Genomic DNA, 17,657 nt, shown 5'->3' with positions numbered 1-17,657 from the left:
CAGGAGAAATGCTACCTACGTAAATAATGCAAGAAAACCCATACATCTCAAGAGAGTAAAAGCTATAGTTTTCAAAAGCTGTTGGCACAGTCCTTACAAAAGAGCCCTATTGTTTTAATTTGCATAGTACTTTTTAGTATACAGTTCTATTTCTGCATTCCCTGCATTTACCCTGGTTTGTGATATGTATGTAACACCTGCACAAGCATCATTTCTACCACTAACATCCCCAAGAGGTTTACAATGTGTCTTCAGTTAGAAGCCAGTATTTCTACTGTATTCCAGGTTCCTCCACACCTAAATTAAATCCTGAAGGTGATTTTAGTCTGAATTCATTCTACATCAAATGCATACCACATGTTGCACGGCACACCTTACATTCTGAATAATTGTATAAGGAATGATTTATGCTAAAAGATGAGGTACTGCTGAAAATGAATAAAGGAGATTAAATATTGGTTTGAGAATACAAGGGTAGTTTCTAAATGGAGATTTTTAACAGCTCCCTTCTGTGTTTGTACTGTAAAACAACACTGTCAGAAGCAGAGCATCTCAAATCTCTGTAGGCACATTAAAAATGTATGTCTGTATTACCATCCAGTGTTTTCATTAAAATACTCCTACCCTATTTTACTGTTAGCATCTAGCAATCACAGAACAAAATAAGCACACTGGCTTTGAGTTCTGAGTAAGTGACACTGCAAACCTTCTACCAAAAAGGCAGCATGGTAGCTAACCAGGAGATTTTAACTGTCAAAAAAGTGGTAATCAGTTGCTGCTGCTTACTTGGTGGGTAAGGTACTGCTGTTCTACCATCCTTCCCCACTGGGCGCTCCTCAGATCCCACCGCAGGCATTTTTGATGACCGAAGAGCTGGCGATACAGCCTAAAAGCAGAATAATTACATACCATACTGAAAACCATACGAAATAGTAGAAATCAAAAGCTGTTAAGAACCAAAAACTCTCTGAATGAGATTTAACAAAAAACACCTTAAGTGCAGTTTCTGTGAAACCGCAGAACAGGAAGAAGTGTAAATAAACTGGTGTACTTGGAAAGTAGTGCCAAAACCAGACGTTAGAGGCTTAAGCCATGTTATCTACCATCAGTCCATTTAGGATCCCGCTTCGTAACATCATGCCCATATTAGATTAAGCTTACAAAGAATCCTGATTACTTTTTTCTGGTAATTGATGTAAATCTGCTTTTCCCTCTGTATTTCCTGATTTCCTTTTGTATTTGCTAATTTCCTTCCTCTTTGCAAAGCATAAGCTGCTTACAGGCATAGAAAGGAACATGCTTCCAAGAGTTACTTACACAAAGTTGAATTTATTTTGATTTGGGCACATTCTCAAACAAGGTAAAAGAACAAATCATCGGATAATGAAACTAGGATCTTTTCCACAGCTCTAAGAAACACAAAATACTGACAAAAACTGAAGACACTAGATTAGACTTAATACAGTTAAGAGGCAACTACACTGCTTTACCTCAGGAAGCAATCTTACAGCTTGTCCCTGCATGACTATGACAGCAAGTTAGCTGCATTTTCCTCAGAGTATACTGGTTCCCCAAGTGACTGAAAAACCATCAGATGAGACAAGCTTTGATGTTACCTAAGAGATCTTCTAATATTCCCAAACTGTACACAACCATTTATCTTCCTTATAGAATCTCCTTAAAGGATTCCTCCGCTTGCTTTCAATTCTTCCTGGTTAAAAAAAAACACAACAAAACAAGCTTGCCTGCCTGGAAACAGTTTGTCCTATCTTTCAGGGGCAATTGCTCCACGCTAGGACTGCAGCACCCTTCTGCTGTTTTATTTTTCCTTTTGTCAGGATTTAAGTCTGCGGAACACTCAGTCAAACAAAGACTTACACCAAGCTCATCTTCATCTGAGTTATCAAAGATGTTATCTAGATCATGGAGTGATGGTGCGAGATCTGTCACCTGTGTGAGGCTACCAGAGCCTACGCGGCCTGCAGCATTGTCCTGCCGGGTATCTATCAGGAAGAGAGGAAATAATCAGTGAAAAACAGGAGCAAATTTTAAATCTCACTCTAAATAAAGAACCAAGAATCACTGATGACCCTTTTCTACGACGTAGCCCACAAATAGCCTCGCAGCAAGTTTTAAGCAGTGACAAAGAGTCAATTGGGAATAGCTACAAATGTAGTTATGGTTGAGCATTATTATTCTAAAAATTATTATATTGTTATAAAAAGGATAACTGGAATCAAGCTCCGTATCAGAAGCCGTTCGTAACTCTCATGCTATAGTAAAGCATTCAGTGTATGATCTTCTCCTTTGAAATTTAATGGTGTGCCTTTGAGTATTTTTGTTTTACAGAGTGCTTTTACTCACCAGCCTTAGGAGCAGAACTGAAAATAGACATGGCATCTTTTCCATCAGGAACTGGTGTAGAATGACCTGTTGTGGGGATTTCCTTGGTTCCAATTCCATCTTCTGACTATACGAAAATGCAGAGATTTTTTTAATGGATGTTAATTTAAGCTATGTAAGAACAAATGTTGTACTATTGGTTTTCCTATGTCAAGCTAAACTCAGAGCTCTCAATTCAATATTTTATGAAGCACAGAACGTTTTAAGAAGGGAAGAGAACACACTGGTCTGCTGTTTATCTGCATATCAGGAAAAACATGACGTAGTAATGATTATGATGTACAAAGGACTCCATACACATCAGTTAACTTCAACAGGCAGGTATTTAGCTACCTCAATTTCTCTAGAAAATAGATCTTCTAGAATGTTAAGCATGGTCACTACCTACAAGTACAAATGAGTGCATAGTCTGAGAATGAAACAGCTCCATAATGGATAAGATATGTAAGAAATACCATGTTTATGGGGCAAGTGATGGCCAGTGAATAGTGATCAAGTTGTTTTGGAAGATGACCTGTCAGGAAACGTTCAAACTGCTACTACATCCCCATCACAAAATAAAAAGCTAAACTAATTTTGGACAAGGGAAGAAGGATGGATTTGGGCTGAAGAGATCTAAGCTTTGCAGTGAGGTTATATGTCAAGCTGAAGAAAGAAAGAAAAATGCCCAGCAAATCTTTTTGTCTCTACAAGTGAATATAAGGCTTGAAGTATTTTACTTCTTGCCTTAAATCTGGAACACACCGTTGGTCAAGTTGAATATATTATACAAAGAGGATGCGTTCCCTGCAGCAGCAGTTTTCATACAGAAAAAGGTTCAGAGGGATGGCAGCAAATAGAGGTTCAAAAATACCGTACTTAAATGAACTTTCTTTCCTGTGCACCTGTACAGGAAAGAAATGCATAACTCCTTTAAGTTTGAGCTGTGCAATGGCTCTGTCCTCCTGAGAGCTGCACGACAAACACTGTGCTATGTTATCATCATCCCAATAAGAACATTAATTATAAAGACTTTGGATTTCCATGTTACCTTGTTCTTTTTCAGCAGATCTTTTTCAGCCACAAGTTTGCATTTTTTATTGCCAGTGAAGCTGTACTTTATATCACCATCTTCAAAAGTGTAAGGATCACTAGCATCTCCTAAACCTTCTCCTGGTTGTTGTATTAGAGGCAAGGGGTCAAGGTAGCTCAGTGTCTGCACTGGTTTCTGTTCTTCCAAAATCTTAAACCGTTTATTAGGTTGTGCTAAGAGCCTGAAAGCAAAAATAAGCAAGTAAACAAATCCATCACAAAACAAAACATGCGTATCTTTTACAGCAGACAAAAATAACAGCTACCTTTTCACTGCAGTACTTTCTGAGTTCACTTCCATCTTGACATCATCTCTCTCACATGGAAGACCTGGTGGCCTGAATTCTGGATCATCACTTGATGGGACACTATAGGTCCTCCACATATCTAGTGACTCATTGTTCTGAATTATCCCACAATATAATGCTGTTTCACTAACCTCTGCCATCAGAGGTAACCTCTGTCCAACAAGAACTGTCCTCTCATCTAAGCTGGGCAACGGCTGAAGCTCCAGCCCACTGCCATAGAGTGCTGGGTTTACAGGTACAGAAGGCGGGTCCAGATTCTCTGCTTCCTGACCTCTCGGCTGGGGGCTAAGTGTGGGAGGCAGAGGGGAAGAAGGGGAATGGGGTGAATCCATAGGATTCATATTAATTTGCTTGCTTGGATTTCTAGCAGGTATAGATAGCGGCTTCTCGTATTTTCTGGAATTTGGGACTTCTAAAGAGGGTTCCATTCCTGCTAATCCCAGTTTCTGCCCTGATGTGTCCTGCTCCACGCACAGCTCTTCAGTCACAGAGGGCCGATGGTGAAAGGGCATCATGGGCCTTTTTTGCAGTTTCTCTCCCTTGTCCTGTCTTTCTGTTGCTTTGTGCTTTGAAGAGGCAGGAGGTGGCAACGATGAAGATGATGATGTTCCCACACTGAATCCTGGTTGATTTATCATTGGGGGGCGGCCGGAACCAGCAGCACAACGCTGTTTGAAAACCTTGTGCCTGAAAACAGAGGCAAAAGCAAGTCACTGCATGGTTCATCCTATTATCTGCTCTAATGGAAAGAATCCCAAAGAAATCTTATGTCTATTGTTGGTCTTTTAAGAGATTCTGGAAATGCCACATGCTCTGCACTAGGCAGTGCCCAACATGGCTGCAGTATGTCTGACCTACAAAATGGAGAATGGGAGTCCCCAAAAAACAGAATTCAAAGCAAACGAGATCTAATATTTATATAAAGCTTAACACTGCTTATATGGAAGTTAATGTAACAAAATAAAATAAATCAGCCTACTGTTGTTTTCATTACCCTGAAGAAGTACAGCCTTTCAAGTGAAATGACTGCTGGGGAACTGAACCACTACTCTTGTATGCTCCCAAAATACAGATCTGAATTGGTTTGGTTATGTTCACTGAGGCAAAATACAGCAAAATGCTTTCGTGTCAGTTTCCTCCAGACAAGGTTAAAAAGAAAAAAGAGAAAAAAAGTGGCATAACTAGTCCAAAAACAAGCAACTAAGATTTGATGTATGAATAAATATTTGAAAGCTTTCAAAACCAGAAATCCACTAACATGAAAACTTATTACAATGTTGAGATAAACTATCTTATCTGAAATAAAATGGACTACTGGACGGAGGAAAACTAATTCTGCTTCTCTGACTTAGTTAGGAAAACATCCAAGTTTTGCAGAGCAGCTGTCACAGGTACAAATACAACTACTTGTACTGCATCTTGTTCCTGTAACCATCTCACACTGCGTGGTGTTGTCCTGGCTTTATTTGTATTTGTTTTATTGGTGTTATCAGGAAGTATTACAAGTTCTTTGCCACCACAAATCATCCTTAGCACAGCATCCACGTGGACCTAATGCCCTAGTAACTGCAGGTGTGCCTGCATGGGCTTACAACATCTCAGTGCACTCGTTCTCCATCATTCACCACACCAACATGACTACAGAACTTGACTGACACCAGACAGTCTGTTTTCCAAGACAGAAGCTTGGGTCTATAGAAGACTGAATTTGATGCTGAGTATCAAAGAACCCCATATATGAGATCTTCACATTTTTACTCACATTTATGCCGTGCTCACAACGGGCACAGTGATGACTAAGGCAATTATACTGATATGACAGTATCTGTCCAGCTTCTTCACCTACACAGAAGTCGCATGGCACACATTTATTGTTGTTTGAAACTGCTTGAAATTGCAAATGCAGCTCAACCTCTCTACAGATTCAGATCTCCTTTTTCCACTATTGGTTCCCTAAGATTTCCAGGCAAGGCTTGACTTCAGTTTTCTATACAGAACACTTGGCATCCTGACAAAACATTCATTTGTTCCACATTCCTGAGTATACAACAGCCAACAAATAATCAGAGTAAGAGTAAGGCTGCAGAGGACCAACATTTTCACTTCAGACAGCACAGGCTGCACAGACTCAACTCTGCCTCCCGTGTGACACACAAACTCTTTGTATTCCTTCGTCTCTTCTTCCAAACACACGAATAAGAAACTAGTTTGTAAGAAGTCAAGCACAAGGCACAGGGACGCAATCAGGCTTTCTCATTTTCTGAACAACAACCTCCCAGTGATCTATGGAGTGCTATATTCCCAAATATTCTGTGTGGCCAAATCTGCACAGAAAGCCCTGCACAGACTACTGTGACAGGTCAAATATTTCAGAATTTGGTTAGACAACTGTTATCATTAACTATAGCATTATTCTCAAGCTTGCCTCACTTTTGAAAGAAAAGGAAAAAAGAAAATCAGCTATGTCTCCATCAGCCAAAAGAGTGGAGAATCATTTCAGCCATATCATCAGCTCTTGACTATAAATTCTGGCAAAACCCCCTCTTGTAGTATTAAAACAAAACAAAAAAGCAAACAAAAAAAAAGCAAAAAAAAAAAAAAACAGAAATAAACCCAAGCATGATACCACAGGGGCTGGGTTAGCATGGCAGTGTTTCTATTTGAGCACATGAATGTCATTTACATCTCTGAATACTTAAAAATAACTTCATTAGGTCATATAAACATTTTTACAAGTCTAATAAATAGATGGTGACCTCAGGATTTAGGAATTTCAGTAGAAACTGTTTCACAGGAATGTTCTACCAGAAGCTGGTTTTCTGGCCATCTCGGGCACAGAACATCACCTCTGACAATTCTATGAAGCATTTAGTAGAAGTGGTGCTGCTGTTTGCCTCTCCTGTGTGAGTAGCATAAGAACTTCCAGTATTCAAAAATGACAGATAATTGAATAAACTTCTGAAGTGCTCCTTTACTGTGCTGTGATTTCTTTTTCATCCATTCACAGCAGTGACCGTGCTGCAAAGCTGCTCCATTGTCTTGGTGCCTTTTTGGTGTCTGGTGAGTCATGGCAGACTGACTGGGGGTATACAGAGAGAAAGTGATTCTTTGGGAAATTTTTCATCTTTCTCCAAAGGAGTTCCTCAAATCAGGATGCACTGAAACTCAGGCAAGACACAAACTCATTCACTGATCTGTAACAAATGTTTACTAATTCTGAGCCAACTCTGCATAAGTTGCCATCTGAGTTTCTGCTCCTCTTCATTATAATTTTAGCACTCCAAATTTTGGAGCTTTGAAGCTCACATCTCTGAAAAGCCTGAAGGATGGGTTGATTACAAATGAGAAATGTTTGAGTGATTCTAGACCTCGATCTCTAAGCTGGGATCATTTTTCCACTTAAGTTGCCTGCGACAAGTAGACAATGATAAGAGATGCTTTTAATCACCTGAATGTGATTGATGTGCAGTTTTAGAGTTTCCTCTTTTCTCAGCTAAAACATAACTCACTTCTTAAAGGGTACCTCTATCTAACTGAACAGTGCTCTTTCAGCATGAGAAACGCTTCCTGTCTTTGAAGCTCACCTGGAACAAGAACAACTGACTCTTTGGACTGGATCCACAAAATCCCAAGAAACAGTATTGTTAGGAACTTCCTCTTCCAGATTTGCAGTTGTAATCTGACTCCTCCTAAGGAATGAACAATTGCTTTAGTAATTATTACTCTGTGTAAAACAAAACCTTAAATAAACAAGCATGTGTAAATTCACATCTGTTAGTCTCAAATAAAATTTCTTTCTACTACTTCCCCTTTGAAATATAATTCTTTTTTTAACAGTATTTCCTTCTAATATGTCTAAAAACTTTTATGGGAGGATGGTACCAGCTCCACATCAGATAGATGTTTGTCTGGCATTTGAGAACAGAAAATAAGATTCAAGCCATTTAGATTGAATCTGAAAATTCATCTGACATATTCAGATATGAAACTGCATGGAAACAATAAAAAAATAAGGATTTCAAGGCATCTCGTGCCATGAATGTATTTTAAGTAATAAAGTAAAAATTTAAGTAATAAAGACCTGCAATGCTAAAAACAACCCATATCCTTAACACTAGGAATTTTAGTCCAGTTTCTTAAATATTACTCTTGGAATTCTAAATATCAAATACACCCTCTTGGTTCTTCAGTCACCCAACTTTCAGTCTAGTAACTACAAGTGGAACTAGAAACTGCAGTCTCTGAATCTGAAAACACCTCGCTAGAGGCACCTTGTATAGATTTTTAACCTCAGAGTCTGACACAGTTAAGATACATGACTGCAAACGCAACCTGAATAGTGTTAAACAGTTTTCTGCTGAACACAGTAACAAATTTTTTTTGATAATGCTGCATTGCAATATTAGCTTTGAATAGTGGCAAAAATAATTCTATCAGGAATAATACCTAAGGCAAAATTATTATTTTAACTATGTATTGTATGGTATTAATAACAACTGCTGCCTTACTTGGACTGTGACCTGTTGAGAATGCATTCCTTCCAGACACGGTGAACCATACGATTGTGAAATTTTGGAGTTATCTTGCTTGATTTCTTTGGACTGTGTACACTAACTGTTCCCTCCTGTACAGCTGAATGGCTGATACTGCTCTGAGAGCATCCACTTTCTCCTACAAGACAAATTAAGCAGCTGTTATTTGAAAGCACGAATCATTTTTTATACTCAAAACCTCAATGATAATGAAAGAATATGACTTCTTTACGTTACACCTGAACTGAATTACCAAAATCAAAACTTGCTTCAGTGAAGTCTTACAGTTTAAATGTACACTATTACAGACCAGTTTAACAGCTGATTGTTCATACATACAATTAACATAACATGTGAGGTTCTTAGCTGTACCGTGTACGACAAAATCGAGTGCACCCTCAGCAAGTTTGCTGATGACACCAAGCTGAGTGGTGCAGTTGACATGGTGGAAGGAAGGGATGCCATCCAGAGGGACTTCAACAGACTTGAAACGTGGGCCTGGGTGAATCTAATGAGGTTCAAGACAGCAAAGTGCAAGGTTTTGCACTTGGGAACAAGGAATCCTAGGCATCCATACAGACTGGAAGGAAAGTCCTTGAGAGCAGCCTGGCAGGGAAGGACCTGGGGGTCTTGATAAATGAAAAACTGAACATGAGCCAGCAGTGTGCTCTTGCAGCCCAGAAAGCAAATGGGATCCTGGGCTCCATCAGCAGAGGGGTGGCCAGCAGGGGCAGGGAGCTGATCGTCCCCCTCTACTTTGCTCTTGTAAGTCCCCATCTGCAGCACTGCGTCCAGGTCTGCAGTACAAGCCCCCAGTACAAGAAGGACAAAGAGCTGTTGGAGAGGGTCCAGAGGAGCCACAAAGATGATCAGGGGCTCCAGCACCTCCACTACAAAGACAGGCTGAGGGAGCTGGGCTTGTTCAGCCTGGAGAAGAGAAGGCTGTGGGGTGACCTTAGTGCAGCCTGCAGTACCTAAAGGGAGCCTACAGACAAGAGGGAAGTCAGGTCTTGGAAAGGGTAGATAACAGCAGGACAAGGGGAAATGATTGGAAGTTGAGGGAGGGAAGATTGAGGTTGGATGTCAGGGGGAAGTTCTTTACAGAGAGAGTGGTGAGGTGCTGGAACAGCTGCCCAGAGAGGCTGTGGATGCCCCGTCCATCCCTGGAGGTGTTCAAGGCCAGGCTGGATGGGGCCCTGGGCAGCCTGGGCTGGTATCAAATGTGGAAGTTGGTGGCCCTGTGTGTGGCAGGGGTTGGAGATTCATGATCCTTGAGGTCCCTTCCAATCCTGGCCATCCTGCGATTCTGTGTGATTAGCATCATATTTCATAGAAATGAAAATATTACTCAACACATTAATCTGAAATTCCTATTTACACTCTGCACTTCTTTCTGTCTGTGAGACAGAAACCTCATCAGCTGTTGTATAAGAAGATGTTTCTTTTTCTACTACGCAGTAGGGTTTTGTTCAGATTAACTGAAATCCAAGTCATCTTTAAAAGCAGAACCTGGAACAGCAGAGGGAGCTTTAGGCTCATTTGGCTCAGTCGCTGAGCACTGCTGCGCTCTGGATGGAAAAGTAAGGATATGCTGCATCTTAACAAGGTCAAATCAGTGTACTGAACACTCTGTCCTTCTGCCTGACACAGTTTAGAAAGCCTTAAGAATGAAACACTGGAAGTATTCACTGCCATACATTCTACATCCAACAAGGCAGTTCTGCTGACTTCTATTAAGTGACGTTCAAAACCAAGCTTCTACAATTGCACACAAGCTGCCTAACCCCGTATCTTCTTCCATTCTTCACACTTACAGTTACTTTCTCCACCTAGAACTTTCCTTCTCTTTTCACATAGAATTTCAACAAAAAAGAGGCAATCAAAAGTATATTCCTACACATACTGAGGTCAGTGACTAACGATCTGTAACTGTAACTGGCTTTCAAATGTTCAAAACTGCTTGTGAATTCAATTCTTGGTAATAAAAACCATAAAAATCAGATCAAAACTTCAGGAATTATCACATGTGCTCCTTTTCAGAGGAAGATGTGTGTAAGTAAACAAACATAATGCACACACGTACACATTCCATAAGCTAATAGCAGGATGGACATAACCGCCAACGTGAAAGAAGTGATGGAGAATGAAGAATTGGAGGTAAGGCAGGATAACCAAGGGCCAACCAGAGCTTTGACATTGCCTTTCAGTGCATTAACTATTTTCTTCCCAAATTCTACACCTGAAAAAATCCCATTCTATAGTTCCAGTGGAAAATTGTTTCTTTACATACATTAGAGACAACCACAGAAAGTGTGGCTGGAAGAGATCTGAAGAGATCATGAAGCCCATCCCCTCCTTTGTCCCTGATTAACTGCAATCTTATTTCAGACAAAATATTTGACTAGCCCACTCCGAGAGAGAGAGAGAGACAGAGAGAGAGAGGGAGGGAGGGGCGGAGGGAGGAAGGAAGGAAAGGAGTGAGGTAAAGGAGGAAGGAAGGGAGGAAGGGAGGAAAGAAGGAGAGAGAAAGAGAGAGAGAAGGAAAGGAAAAAAAAGAAAAACCAAGCCACCCACCTCTCTGCCAATGGTAGCTTCCCACCAGCCAATTATTCTAACACTTCATTATCTTCACTCAGAGAAAGTTTTTTCCCAATGTTTAACCTAGATTTGCTTCGCTCTAGTTTAGATTCATTACATACTGGTTGCAGAGGAAAGATTATTACTTTTCTTCTTTTATGTCTCTGAAGACTGTTAGACTGTCTCTCCTTCAGATTTCTCTTCTCTAGACTAAAACGCCTCAATTCTTTCCATCTTTCCCTGTGGGCCCTGTTTGCAAAAATCTATCATCATTTACACTGCACTTTTCTGGACTCCATTCAATTTGTCCACATCTTTGCTTAATAACAGTGCTCAGAACTGGATGTGGAACTACACCCATGATTTTTACCAGCATGGAGCAGAACTGAAGGATTATTCACATGCTTCAGATTAACCCAGTTTATGTACCCATTTACCAGTTCTGCACAGCATGACATGTTTTTCTGATTCATTTCTCCAGTTTGTCAAGATCTTTTAAAATGGTAAATGATACAAAATAATGGAATCCTTTCATTATTCTCTGGGGAAGCACCAGTTTCATACTGCTCTCTTAAACAACAGCAGAGATCAAACAGAAATTGTGGCTGCCAGATTGAACAATATTAACATTTTTTTTAGACTTTAATAGTTATGAACACTGTAAAACAGAATTCCCTTGTGATATTATACAAGTTTAAAAGGGATCTGAAAATTTTAAAAATACAATGGCAATTTTTCACATGCCTTCAAAGTGCTTTTTTGAACAATATTCACTGAGTTCTTTTTGCTGTATCTGATAATTCACTTTTTTCCTCCCTTTACCATCTTAGACGCCCGCACGCAAAAATGCATTTCTCTCCTCTATGGCTAAGACTCCTCTGTTCCACCATCCTCATCTGAAACTGCGATTCACAATTAGTTACAGTAAAACCCCTCCAACAGTGCTAAGGTCTCATTCATATTCTAGATGACAACAGGCAGTATATATACATTTAATTTCTGAGGAGCAACCCAATACACCCATTTGTTGCTGAAGAGGTGAGATACTGAGGATCTCATCATGGCCTTCCAATATTTGAAGGGAGCATATAAACAGGAGGGGGAACGGCTGTCTGTGAGGGTGGATGGTGATAGGACAAGGGGAATGGTTTCAAACTGAGACAGGGGAGGTTTAGGTTGGATATTAGGAGGAAGTTTTTCACACAGAGGGTGGTGAGGCACTGGAACAGGTTGCCCAAGGAGGCTGTGGATGCCCCATCCCTGCAGGCATTCAAGGCCAGGCTGGATGTGGCTCTGGGCAGCCTGGGCTGCTGGTTGGTGACCTGCACACAGCAGGGGTTGGAACTGGGTGAGCATTGTGGGCCTTTTGAACCCAGGCCATTCTGTGATTCTATGATCTTGTTTCCCATCTATCAAGCATGAAGATGACTTCTGAGATAAGAACCTCCATGGATCCAGTCACACAGCAGGGCACATTCTATGCAGATAGAAGAGGTAGTGGAGCAGCAGGCACTGCGCAGCACCCTGTGTGCTGGGCGCAGAGCAAGGAAGCTCATGTCAGCCCTCGTTTGAGAGGCCAGCTCCTCATCACCAAGTCTGGAGACATATCCACTTCTTTTGAATGGCCCCTAACTAAAACCCAATGGTGGCAGGTAAAAAGAGTAGCTCATATTTGCATATTATTATTATACAAACATGACTAATTAGTTAAATGCAGTATTTCTAGCTTTGTACAAAAACAACTACGTACTGCTGTATGTTCACTATACCCTTGTACAAGAGTAAATCAACACTCTCATCCCAATGCAAAAAAAACACCACTTCAGAACCATACACAAAATCCACCTATAATAGTGGCATAATCTAGTCTGCCATGTATTTGCAATACTGCACAGAAAGTAAAGCTGGACAGAATTCACAAAGTTTCATTTAAAAGTGTGTCCTCTTCAGAAGGGTTTAGAAGATCAGTTGTCATGTATCACAGACCTACGGAAAAAGCTTTCTCTTAAGTCTCAGTCTATTTCCTGTCTTTAATCTGCTACTGTTCACACATTTATCTTTGCACACGCAAAGATGAAATAGCAACTCTAGGCTTTTAGGGTCACTGCTTACCCATAACAGCCTGCTCTGGAGAAGTGGGTGGAGTGAGAGGCATTCCACAGGTACTAGAAGGATCTTTCACGCTTCCAAGCCCCTGCTGCCCCACATTGATATGGCCTCCAGCACTGGCAGCGTTCTGTGACATGGGGATGTCACTCTGGGAGATGAGAACAAAGGCTGAAGGATACACCATCCTTACACCACCTATAACGAAACGGAAAAACAAAAGTCTTAACCATAACATATAATATTCAGCAGCCCTAGCCGCTTCCACTCGTTTTCAATGTCAATTAGGCAAAACTTGTCTGAAATACAAAGAGCTAAGGAATTTTACATACTAATAAACATTCAACCCTATATAACCAGTAAGGGATGAAACAGGAGCTTGATAATGTGAATAATAGCATATGGGATAGAGGGAGTAAAGAAGCTTGAGGCAAGATAACTAGTCAGATGTTCCAGCGTCAAGAGAGCTACAAGAGAAGATAGGAAAATTATAATAGCTGTTTCTGATTAATTAGATTTTTTTTTAAAGCATGAGGAAGAAAATAATGCTTCAGGCAGAATACTGAAACTTACCAACAATGACTTCAACTGCCACAGGGAAATCGTTGTCATATCCCAGCTCTTCTTCCTCTTTCATCCCTTCTTTTTTCTTCAGCACCATAGGGTAAAAATACTGCCATTCCTCCATCAGCTTACGAGTTGCTGGGTCTGACATCTTATATGACTGACCCGTGAGTGTACCATTCAAACCATAAGGACTGACCAAAACTGCAAAATAAGAATAACAGTGCTTGCATACATACATTTCAATTACCTGTCAGCCATTCTCTGCCTAACTTGGCTCACTATTCCATTTGCATGCTGATTTAAGGATCTGTCTTCAAGGAAAAACCACTAGAAAATCAGACAAGGGTGGGAATTTAAGGCTTCAATACACTGCACTAGCTTCTTGTAAGGCTATCCTTACTGAGCTAAAAACAGACCTTGTCGCAGTTTAGATTAATAATATCTATAACAAATTTATCTAAGTGTTCTGGAACAACACTCACTGGTAAAGGGATGACCATACATGGAAGACAGACATTTAACAATACTTTTACCAGTAACACGTGGTACTAAGGCTTTCTCAGTGTTAAAAAGGATAGAGAACTCGAAGAAGACTACAGTTGTGACAAATAAGGATAACGAGTTGCTCAACAGAAGTACTTCCATTTGAACTTCATTTTGCTTTTAGTTACATTTGATTTAAGACAGCAAGGAACTTAGTTTGCTGGAATGAAATCTTAAGTGGTCTAAGAGTCTATGTTCTGTCAAAACTTCGTATCTTGTAGTGAAATATTTTTCAACCAAGTTTCTTCAAACACTCATTTTCTAGTCTCTGGGTGTTGCTTCATTTCAGTGCTTAATTTTATAAAGATCTCTTGCTTTAATTACTTTGAAATCATAATTTCAGTCTATAATGACTCAATGACTGAAATACTCTAAATTTTAGAGGTAGAGCATTGCACTGCAATTGCATCATTTTAGCAGCTTTCACTTAATTCTGTAAAACCCTGATTCCATGATTCTACAATTCGAATTGCTTACATGGGCAAATACATAGCCACAGATGCTTCAACATTTCATTCTTTCTGGTGCATTTTCAACCCTACTTAATATTTGTATAGCTTTACTATCTGAGTTACAGGTTTGAAGTCACTGATGCAGACACCACTCAAGAAGAAGTACATTCATTTTTTAAAATAACATGTAGTTCACCTTTAAAAAAAATAAATTGCTACACATGCGTACTTTCAGAGATAACGCTCATAAACAGAAAGCTCTAGAAAACTTGCACAACGTTTATGTCTAGCTATAGTTTTGAGGTCCTATCAACATTTTCCTTTATGTTCCTACTTTCCTGAATAGAAACGGAGCTGTTGGAAGAGTTACTTATTTTAATTCATCTCTGAAGATAACATCACCAGGAGGAGGTTCCTTCCTCCCACGCAGGAGTGAGATTTAAATGGAGCACATTCCCACCTCCCTTACCTTGGAACGGCGATGGAGAGGACTGGGCCATATGGATATGCTCCTCATTGATCAGGTAGATTGGCTGGTGCTGAGCAATCTCCACACTGGTGCACACATTGCTTTCCCCATGAAGAAAGAATGTGAAGGCACACGACAAATGCTCACTGGAGATGGGGGAGACAAAAGAGGAAGGAATTTATTAACGTTAGAGAACTTATAGGTGTTAGTGATTTCATAGCCTTAAGAAGCTAAAATACACTCTTGTCACTTGTGGCCACCGACTACAGGTTCATCACCTGACTGATGACCAGGTACAACAGCAGCACCCGTTGCTAAACAACTATTTAGTAGGGCTGGCACCCATCTCAAAGATTTGTTTCAGTTAGTTAGATCTCTACAAACAAAAGGGATTATCTGGAGCTCAAGAGATGAAGAGCGTTCAGTAACATTCAGCATTCACCAACTAGGAAAGGAACAGGAAAGGTGCCTGATCAACACCTTGTGAGACCCTACTGGAGAGAAAATAAGAGCACATGAATATTACAAGAAGCTGACAATGGTTTAAGATGAACTGTGGTTTTGCCACTGACTAATGCACTTAAATTGAAGTGGATGGTATTTAAAACTTTTGACTTCATTCTATTTATAAAACAACCTCCCATCACTGTTAACCCTTGCCACAAAGTCACAAAAAAATAAAACACGTTTCACGTTTTTTATGTATCATTTTAATCACCTAAAATTTGCCAAAGCTGAAGAGGCAATTAGGCAGTGACTCTTCAGCCCAGCACAGAGCTGCACACAGCGTGTGAGTTGCTGCTGGCCTTGGCACTGGGCCGGCCATGATGCAGCCTGCATTAACTACCCTCACCAGAAAGATTCACAGCCAACAGCAGCAATTCCACTGGAGTGTTTAAGACAACCACGTGCTCAACTACTGCCAGTTATGTTTAAACAAAGGCACCGATGGTCTAGGACAGGAAGCTGTATTAATCTCACTAAATCTCTGAATGATTCCACGCGTCATGTAGAACAAGATATTGCCCTTAACTTGAGCCTCCAACACTGCCACAGAAACAGAAAATGGTCAGCTAAGAAAATCCAGAGAAAAGGTTACTTATATTACAGATGGGCGCTATCATTCTGTCCTTAGAACTACTTTGTAGCAACCAATTAACACTGTGAAATGAAAGGTTTTATTAGATTTTCATTTTCACAAGGGAAAGAAATTTCAGGTCGTTGAGCTCTGTCATCAATGTTGTAGAAGTAAATTGCTCGTTAATTTACACGGCAAGCGGCAGGTGAGGAACAGAATGGCTACAGGTGTTTCTGTCCATCTTGCCCCACGTAAAAGGAAAAACAGAAATGAGAACGGATTGTGAGCATCCATGACACAAACAAAGAACGATCAGCTATTTAATCAAAATCCTTTACTTCCTTGACATAGGACAAATATAAAGAAGACTCTAATAAATAAAAAAAAGGATGAGAAATCTGGTCTAAGATCAAGCGGGGATAATCCCAGCAGAGAAATCTGTGTGCAGCACGTCAGCCTCTCTAAAGGAGAGAGCAAAGCTGTTTAAGTCGTCATTTTCTGCTCCTGTCTTTAGGATATTACACAGAAATCCTCCCGATTCTGCAAGCTTCCTGCAGTACTGGACTGCAACAGTCCTGCCTGCCTTCCATAGAACAGAGGGAAAAGACACAGGACCCTTTCAAGTGGTCTGGTGTGAACAAATCACATGCAGTCCTACACAAAATTCACAGCTAACCACAAATGCTGTCAGAATAAGAGAGAGACAACATCAAGAGTTTAAAAAACAAAAGAAGTTTGTTTTTGCAGGGAAGTTTTTGCATCCCAGTGACTTTTCCCACAGAGATCAGCTAACACCAAAATTAATCATTACGTTTAGAAAATCAAAAGGGAAAATAAATAAAGAGTATTAAGTCCACTTTAATTTCCTGAAAATATGACCCAAAAATAATTGCAATGACCATGACCAGCATTAAGTAGTTGACCAGTGCAGGACGATCACCAGCCCCTCAGCACACTGATGTCCTCATGCTCCGTGCCTTCCTGTGCCCCCCAGCCTTCCTGCCCCTGGGCTGCAGGACAACGCACAGTTATGGGATGCTGTGCTCCCTCGGTGTCAAGGCTTTAAGCTCAGCTTTCAGGACCAAAAGTAACAATGATCAAGGCCTGGGGACTTCCTACATTCCCAGTAAGCTTATGGCAGACTCTGAGTAAAACACTTACTTTAGTAACAAATACAAATTTTATTTCAAGCAAACAGCATCAGAGCACTGTGATGTCCTCCAGTCAGGAACGCGCGCTCCAGCCAGTGCCATTCCTGGCTTCAGCGCGTCTCACACAATTCCTCAAATGCCAAGCTGCAGAAATCACTCCTGCTGCAGATGCGAGACGTCGCTGAGCAGGATTCACACAAAGCTCACTGAGCTACACACAGCCTTCGGGAGCAGCCCCTCAGATGCATTACACATCAGAGCTGCACGAGTGGCTCCGGAGCTCAGCGGGGCCTTACAGCACTGTGTTCCAATGCCCTGTGCCTGTGACAGAGCCTCAGTTCTCACAGAGCTGGCAGAGGCACGGAGGAGTGGCTGAACGTGAGATGCAGATCAGACTGCT

At 40.7% G+C, this 17,657-nt stretch overlaps 1 protein-coding gene across 4 annotated transcripts in view; it reads right to left on the bottom strand.

Annotated features, from left to right (window-relative positions):
• The window catches only part of MED13L (mediator complex subunit 13L), a 176,037-nt gene that overhangs the window by 35,697 nt on the left and 122,683 nt on the right, over positions 1-17,657 (bottom strand). For all 4 annotated transcript variants that reach the window (XM_085238711.1, XM_085238714.1, XM_085238713.1 and 1 more), the window contains 10 exons: positions 15,029-15,174; positions 13,571-13,765; positions 13,004-13,195; positions 8,291-8,453; positions 7,367-7,471; positions 3,741-4,469; positions 3,434-3,656; positions 2,365-2,470; positions 1,879-2,003; positions 787-886 (listed from right to left, as the gene is read on the bottom strand). In XM_085238711.1, the coding sequence (XP_085094837.1) occupies positions 787-886; positions 1,879-2,003; positions 2,365-2,470; positions 3,434-3,656; positions 3,741-4,469; positions 7,367-7,471; positions 8,291-8,453; positions 13,004-13,195; positions 13,571-13,765; positions 15,029-15,174 (2,084 nt within the window). The remainder of the gene's footprint in view (positions 1-786; positions 887-1,878; positions 2,004-2,364; positions 2,471-3,433; positions 3,657-3,740; positions 4,470-7,366; positions 7,472-8,290; positions 8,454-13,003; positions 13,196-13,570; positions 13,766-15,028; positions 15,175-17,657) is intronic.

Source organism: Meleagris gallopavo, chromosome 17 (genome assembly GCF_905368555.1).
Source record: "Meleagris gallopavo chromosome 17, MGAL_WU_HG_1.1, whole genome shotgun sequence".
Classification (NCBI taxonomy): domain Eukaryota; kingdom Metazoa; phylum Chordata; class Aves; order Galliformes; family Phasianidae; genus Meleagris; species Meleagris gallopavo.
The sequence above is the reverse complement of the archived record's forward strand: the minus strand, read 5'-3'. Positions and strand labels throughout refer to the sequence as shown.